The following is an 8423-nucleotide window of genomic DNA, read 5'->3' as shown; positions in this document are numbered from 1 at the left end:
GAAGAAATAGCCTAAAAAGGCTATTTTCACAGGAGCTTGGCCAATCCTTGGACTTCTGGAAGACCTCTCATAGTATTATGAGAATTTACAACAGCTGGAGGCTGAGAAATGTAATGTGAAGAATAGAGGGGAAGAAAGGAATAGGTTGAGAAATAAGCACATTTGAAAAACAGTAAAAGATTTTTAAAAGATCAATACTAATTTAAGAAAGAAGTATCAGTACCTTATCATTTGAACCTAAAAGAACATACCAGGGCAAGACAAATTTCAGAAGACATGACACTCTTGAAATACAGAATTTTATTTAGAAACTGCTTAAAAGTAGAAAAAAAAAAAAAAAAAAAAAAAAAAAACCCTGTCAAGAAAGACCAGGTGGAAAATGGGTTCCCAATAAAATGGAATTTTAGGGCAACAAAAGTCTAAAGGCCACAAAAGAGAAATAGCACCACTGTTATTTGAACAATGGCTAGTTACTTGCATTTTTGGCATTGTTAATCACTGAATCTGGGTTTCTCTCTGAATTTCACACAGAGCATGCACTACACAACAATTTATTATAAAATACCTGCTTTCTACACACATTTTAGGACAAACTACCACCATCAACAAATCAATACAATTACATCAGGGGCTGAACAAGCTCAGTAGTGGGTGACACACATTTTGCAGAATTCTGCCAAACAAAGGAACTGAATAGAAGGTAGGCAAAGCAAATGAGGGGTGTTAAGGAATGAAATAGTTTAAATATTAATAATTAATTCAGACATGGTACTGTATTTTCTGCAAAAGAAAATTAACATTTAGTAACACGCTAACGAATTTTATCTCCAAAGAGATTAGTGCACTGGCAAAGTATTCTGATAACAGAGGAGGGCTGTGGACAGCAGGTACCAAAACACCCAGCCTTGCAGATCTCAGGGTAGCGATGGCCTTCACTGGTCACTCCCTTTGTCAGAAGGCCAACAAGAACTTGCAGCATGATCACCTGCCTGCTGAACTTTCACTCTAAGCAGTAAACTTTAAGGAGCCAAAGAGGAGTCCCCAGTGGGCAAGGGATGCAGAAAAACATGTTAAATGTAAACTTAAAAGACAGCAAAATGGGACACAAACCCCCATTCAAATCCCAGAGATGTGGGCAAGTCCCCAAAAGTAGTTGTTAGATTTTAAAACTGAACACACCTCATTTCCCAAAGACACAATACACAGAAATTTCAGGGGTAACTGGAAAAATCATCAGAGAAATGCTCAATGAATCTCCAGTTATTCAACTCAAATATCTCAGGGCTGACACATACCCTCTATTCATTCAGCCAACAATGCCTCTTGCAGAGATGCAGTTGGTCAAGGACACCGAATGGCTTCAGAGAGCAACTTTTTAAATTTTCCTTCTGGGCCAAGGTCAGGCCTATGAAGATTCAGGCAGCTCTGCAAGGCCTGTGAACAGCAAGTTCTGAAGGTTCTGGCCCTTCCTTCCCAGACACAAGGGCAACACACAAGCTCTCCTATCAGGTTACATTTTATATTTTGAAATATGCAAACGTAATTTAAATACTCTTAAGGCATTCATTTATTAAAACGTTCTCTGCCAAGATTTCACATTAGCTTAAAATTAAAATCAGTCTTTACATTTCACTACTGAGGTATCCACCTCAGCGTATCACATAAAAACACCTTCCCCAGCAATCAGTGTTACCAGCATCCATACGGTGAGCCCATGGTCAGCCTCTTTGTTCCCTAAGTGATCCAACTAGATGTTAATACTGCTCTGCTACAAGGTAAAAGCTCCTAACTCAAACTTATTGAAAAAAGAATGAAACTTCTGCAAAGTGCACTTTAAGAAGAGGTACTTTTTGCTTATGGGAAGAAACCAGTGAGTCCTCTAAAAATAATAAAAGGGAGTATTTTACAGTTAAGCACATGATTTGGAGTGAAGAATTCGGATGTTGCTCTGCTGGTCCAAGCTGTTAATACTCTTCTTGTTCCTCCTGTGGGCCCCCTTCATCAGGTATCACAAAGCCTTCCTAAAATAGGAAAATGAGATGGAAAGCTATTACTCAACAGTGAATGATCAGCTTCTAATGTGGGTTCACTTTCCTCAAATTTAGAGTCCTGCCTCTACCACACTCTTGGTATTTAATGGCATAAGGCCAGGGTACCCCTATTTTATTCCTTAGGCAGATGAATCACATCTCACAAAATACACTGAGCACAATCAAATGGTAATGGACGTGTATACATTGGCCTGATTATAGTGATGATTTCACATCATCAAGTTGTACTTAAATATGTGCAGTTCGTTATGTCAATTCTACTTCAATAAGATTCTTTAAAAAAAAAAAAGTTAGCCCGGCTGGTATGGCTCCGTGGTTGTCAACCCAGGTCATGGTTGATTCCTGGTCAGGGCACATGCCTGGTTATGGGATTGATCCCCGGTAGGGAGTGTGCAGGAGGCAGCCGATTGGGGTGTGCAGGAGGCAGCTGACCCGTGATTCTCTCTCATAATTGATGCTTTTCTCTCTCTCTCTCTCTCTCTCTCTCTCTCTCTCTCTCTCTCTCTCTCTCTCTCCCTCCCTCCATCCATCCTTCCCTCCCTCCCTTCCCCTTCTTCTTTGTGAAATCAATTAAAAAAAAAAAAAAAAAACACGAAAGAACAAGGTACCCTCAACAATCCCTAAGGTCACCATAAATTTCAGTTCTACCATCTCCTCTCAATAAACTGCCTATACTATAGGCAGCTTTTCCTTTATACATTCCTTTGGCAGCATTTAGGACCATGCCTGCTATTTAGGAGTGTTGTGGGTGTTGTGTTTACACATAAACATGTCTGACCCAACACTAGTATCATGGGAAATCAGATTTGGGGCTCCCACCTCATACCAGCTCTAGGGTATTCTGGCATATACTAATAGCTACAATAACATAAAAATTACACTTCCCTTCAACCATCATCTTATTTTTTTTTTTTAACAAATCTCTATGGCTGAATTTACTTAAGATATGACTCAAATAAAATAATACTCAAAAAAATAAATAAAATAATACTCAGACTAGAACAAGAACCCCTATATCCTCATCGTCTTTGTTTTTGTTATCTGGCACAGAGCAAGCCTAAAATAAGAATTTATTTAACAAATTATTCACTTTTCAGTCATTTTAATCCCTCAAATTTACTTGATATGTTTGGAGAACAGTATTAATAACAACATGTACCTTTTATCTGTATACTACATATATACTACAAAGTACTTAGACATATACTATAGACCTTGCTAGGAATGCAGAAAAATTATAATATAGCCACTAAACAGTGGATACAGCAAGATACCAAATCCTAAATCAAGGAAAAATCAGTCTTCCCTGGTTGGCTAATGTAATGATTAATATCAGCAGATTCAGCCAGACAACATAGCTCAGTGGTTGAGCATAGACCTATGAACCAGGAGGTCATGGTTCAATTCCTAGTCGGGGCACATGCCCGGGTTGTGGGCTCAATCCCCAGTGGGAGCCGTACAGGAGTTGAGCAATGATTCTCATCATTGATGTTTCTATCTCTCTTTCCCTCTCCCTTCCCCTCTGAAATCAATAAAAATGTATTAAAAAATATATACAGCCATAACCGGTTTGGCTCAGTGGATAGAGCGTCGGCCTGCGGACTGAAAGGTCCCAGGTTCGATTCCAGTCAAAGGCATGTACCTTGGTTGCGGGCACATCCCCAGTGGGAGGTGTGCAGGAGGCAGCTGATGGATGTTTCTCTCTCATCGATGTTTCTATCTCTCTCTCTCTCCCTTCCTCTCTGTAAAAAATCAATAAAATATATTTAAAAAAAATATATATATATATACATATCAATATATATATACACAGGTACACACACACACACACACACACAATCAGATTTGGCTGTATAAACACATGGATTCCCAATAAATCTGACCACAAAGCACTTAGAGGAAATGGGAATCAGACACACTCTTGGGAGGGAGGAGCAAAGGTACACTCTGACAGCTGTGGGCAGCACATAAAAAAGAAGCCATGTGCCTGGTTCTCCAGAGCATGCGAGGGGCCCTGATAAAATGGAGGCAATAACTCAGGCTGAGGGTTCTAGGCTGCAGGGTGTGGAGAGGGGATGGTGCAGCATGATCATTTTGTGGCACTCATCACCTATCAGTAGCCACAAACTACAGAAGCAGGGCACCTACTTCTTCCTATTCCTGCCTCAAGGGCTCACAGACCTCAAGGCAAAGGCTGAAGCTGGCAGAAGTGCCCTCTGGCTGACTTTGAAGAGTCAAAGATGAAGTCCTTTGTGAATGCTATGCTGGAACTCGACAAGCATCAGCACTGAGTTTGCCAAAACCAACCAGATAAAATTCATTTTCTCTTAGGTGGCAAAATGGCAAATATCCTCATGTTAAAACGTACATCTGTGGCATAGAGAATGTCCACAATCCTCTGCAATACAGGGTTGTTTTCCCCCTCGTTCTCCTGGCAAATCAATTCAATGTTCCTTAGCTTTCCAAAGTAGAAATCTCTTTCTTTCTCCAAGTCTTCGACAGTAAGTTTCAATACGTTGACCTGCACAAGACATTAAAAAGGGTGAGAAACTTGGCATTCATGTACCAATAACATATCAGACAAACATCTAACCCACAAGGAGATGTGGTCTTTCATCAAATTCTCTAACATGGACAAAAACCCATTTTAGTTTAGTATCAATTTTCTCTAGCCCCAGATAAATAACATGGGCTTGCCCTAGCCGGTTTGGCTCAGTGGATAGAGCGTCGGCCTGTGAAATGAAAGGTTCCAGGTTTGATTCCGGGTTGTGGGCTCGATACCCAGTGGGGGACTTGCAGGAGGCAGCCAATCAATGATTCTCTCTCATCATGGATGTTTCTATCTCTCTCTCCCTCTTCCTTCCTCTCTAAAATAAAATAAAAATATATTTAAAATAAATAAATAACATGGGCTTGTTCATGGCCACCTTAAATATAATAATTCTCACAAGAGGGCAGACAATGCCATGAACATTCAAGAACTTCTAAGGGATTGAGAAAAGATCCAGGAGCCTGAGACAAACATAGAAGCCAAATCCAGCACAGCAGGACTCAATCATAAATTGAGTTCTTACCATTGGTCCATCAAGTTCATATTTTTTTGCATGTGGAGGTCAATGGAAACAGAGGGTCTGGTCCAGGGGATAGGGTAGAAATGGCGAGCCAGGAGGTTCCAGTTAAAGATGACTAATACTAGCCAAAAACAACTAGGACTGAGGGAGGCCTGGGCACAGAAAACTCAATGGTTTTTCCCTTCCACTCCTCCTGTATATTGGGGGAAGCGAGAGGGGCGGGGGAGGTCCTTAACTCAGAAGAGAAACATCTTCTGTGGAGAATGTCCTGACACCTGTCTGTCTCTGAAGAGTCTGAAAAGGGAGAGAAGACAGCGGAGGTAGGGAACAGACCCCACCACATTCCACTGCTAGATCCCTCCATTGAGCATCTCATCTGCTCACCATACATGCAGCAGGAGCTTCTAGGAGCTCCACTGAGGGGCTCTCATTTCCACAAAGGGACAATAAAGAAATAAATCTCGGTGCTTAGGCCAGGACTCTTAACTAGCCAAGAGAAATAAAAGTTGTAACAATTCTCCCGGTCCTTTATGTATTTTAAGCATGGTGCATCTTCATTCCAGTATATTTGAATCTATGACATGTGAATTCACTTTAACTCTCACTAAATGTAAATTACAAGGCATAACGTGCAGCATAAAATCCTCATGGAACTTATAGGCTAGCAGCCGTGGGCAAACTACAGCCCGCGGGCCGGATCCGGCCCGTTTGAAATGAATAAAACTAAAAAAAAAAAAAAAAAAAAAAGACCGTACCCTTTTATGTAATGATGTTTACTTTGAATTTATATTAGTTCACACAAACACTCCATCCATGCTTTTGTTCCGGCCCTCCGGTCCAGTTTAAGAACCCACTGTGGCCCTCGAGTCAAAAAGTTTGCCCACCCCTGGGCTAGGGGCACATGGAAAACCAAGCCAGGAAATCAAAGGTAAAGCAGATGGGAACAATTTGGGTAGTAGGGAATCTGAGAGCCAGAAGGCACTATAGAAATCTAGTCTGAACTCATAGCTGCAAAAACTGAAGTGAACAGCTGATCTAGCTTCCCTACAGCCTGATGAAGAAACCAGACACAACCAGAGGGATCAGTGCCGCCCCTGTCTAGTGTCCCCTTCATAACCTGCAGTCAAGAACCACCCAGAGATGTGGAGCAAGTGACTAGAACCAGCAAGACCATTCTATCAAAGACTTCTTTTTAATTTCAGAGAGGAAGGGAGGAGAGAGAGAGAGAGAGAGAGAGAGAGAGAGAGAGAGAGAGAGAGAGAGAGAGAAACATCAACGATGAGAGAGAATCATTGATTGGCTGCCTCCTGCACGCCCCCTACTGGGGATCAAGCCCACAACCTGGGCCTATGCCCTTGACTGGAATCAAACCTGGGACCCTTCAGTCCGCAGGCCGACGCTCTATCCACTGAGCCAAAGTGGCTAGAGCTCTCAAAGACTTAATGTTAATGTTCATCATAAAAGGCCTGAACAGAGCATATCAGAAGAATCAAGAAAGACCTTTATCAACCACAGAAATCACTTTTTAAAATAAATGAAAGTTTCAATAAAGTACTACCATTACCCGGTAGCCAGCAACACTAAATTGTCCAAAAAAACATAAACAAAAACAAAAAACAAACTAAATTTTCCATTTCCCCAAGTTCTCCCCACCCCTGCTTTTAACTACTGCCAGTTGCCTTTCCTTAAACCAGTGGTTCTCAACCTTCCTAATGACGCGACCCTTTAATACAGTTCCTCATGTTGTGGTGACCCCCAACCATAAAATTATTTTCGTTGCTACTTCATAACTGTAATTTTGCTACTGTTATGAATCGTCATGTAAATATCTGATATGCAGGATGTATTTTCATTGTTACAAATTGAACATAATTAAAGCATAGTGATTAATCACAAAAACAGTATGTAATTATGTATGTGTTTTCCGATGGTCTTAGGCGACCCCTGGGAAAGGGTCGTTCGACCCCCAAAGGGGTCTCGACCCACAGGTTGAGAACCGCTGCCTTAAACTATCAGCCCCAATGTGCAATACAAAAAGGCATAGAAGGGCAAGATTTGACCAGCCCCAGCAATGGGAAGCTGCCTTGGATCTTCAGTTGCAAGATCCAAAAGCTAGGAAGAGGCCTTCTAATCACATTAGTGACCAAGAAGGAAAGGAAAACCAGAATACCTTAAAAAGGTATGCTAGCTCATATTTCACTAGTGCCTCCCTCACAAATCATTAAACCTTCTCTGGCCTACACATCATCCAGGGCACCAGAACCCAGCCTTCTGGGCCCCACCTATAAGACCAAAGCAGCATTCCTCCTCACTATCACTCAATAACTACAATTCCACAAGAAACAGTAAGTACACACTATGTCACTTGGCACTCCTCTAAATGCTTCTTTGTGAGGTTATTAAAAATCTGTGGCTACTAATCAATGTCACTCTTAGAACATTCTCTTGTAGTAAAGTAAGAGATATAATCTAAGAAGCCCCCCAAAAAATGCTTAGAACTTGCACTGGCCCATTTGGCAGCTATGAGCCACACGTAGCTATCTGAGCCCTTGGAATGTGGGCTTTCAAATGTAAAACATCTCATAATTAAATAAATATAATTATTTATATTATGTCAGAATGATATTTTGGATATATGGGGTAATGTGTTATTAGAGTTAATTTAACCTTGTTTCTTTTTACTTTTTTTTAATGTGGCTATTAAAAATTTCAAATTATATATATGCCTCACATTTCTGGTTCACATTCTGTTTCTATTGAAAAGTGTTGCTCTGGAATAAAATCAAATAAAGGTAAATTTCTCCAGAATGACTTAAGAATGTGGAATTGCTGCAGATCTTCCAATGATATGAACACTAGAAGGTAATTTGTATAGAATACACTCTTCTCTTATCCTAACAAACTCATCTGGCTCTACTTCTCCTATTGGTCATAACCCCAGACTTCCACACCTTTGTTAGGGCCACAAATTCAAATATTTTTAGGGGCCAGAAAGATCATGTAACAAGGGAATAACAGGATGTGGGGAAAGCCTTTGGCAACCTGGAGAGAAGTTAAATCTTTCATATTAAAAAAAAATATTTTTTAAATTACAACCCTCCGCAGCCCTAGCTGGTTTGGCTCAATGGTTTGCAGACTGAAGGGTCCCCTGTTCAATTCCAGTCAAGGGCACATGCCTGGGTTGCAGGCTTCATCCCCAGTGGGGGTCGTGCAGGAGGCGGCCAATCAATGATTCTCTCTCATCACTGATGTTTCTCTCTCCCTCTCCTTTCCTCTCTGAAATCAATAAAAAATATGTATA

At 40.9% G+C, this 8423-nt stretch overlaps 1 protein-coding gene across 2 annotated transcripts in view; it reads right to left on the bottom strand.

The window, feature by feature from the left end:
- Nucleotides 1–280: 280 nt before the first annotated feature.
- MAPRE1 (microtubule associated protein RP/EB family member 1) overlaps nt 281–8423 on the bottom strand; it is a 29302-nt gene continuing 21159 nt past the window's right edge. For both annotated transcript variants that reach the window (XM_059705883.1, XM_059705884.1), the window contains exons 6-7: nt 4420–4572; nt 281–2021 (exon numbers count right to left, since the gene is read on the bottom strand). In XM_059705883.1, coding sequence (XP_059561866.1) covers nt 1965–2021; nt 4420–4572 — 210 coding nt within the window. In that variant the 3' untranslated portion in view covers nt 281–1964. The remainder of the gene's footprint in view (nt 2022–4419; nt 4573–8423) is intronic.

This window comes from Myotis daubentonii, chromosome 8 (assembly GCF_963259705.1).
Source record: "Myotis daubentonii chromosome 8, mMyoDau2.1, whole genome shotgun sequence".
Classification (NCBI taxonomy): Eukaryota; Metazoa; Chordata; class Mammalia; order Chiroptera; family Vespertilionidae; genus Myotis; species Myotis daubentonii.
This window is presented reverse-complemented; position numbering and strand designations above follow the sequence as displayed.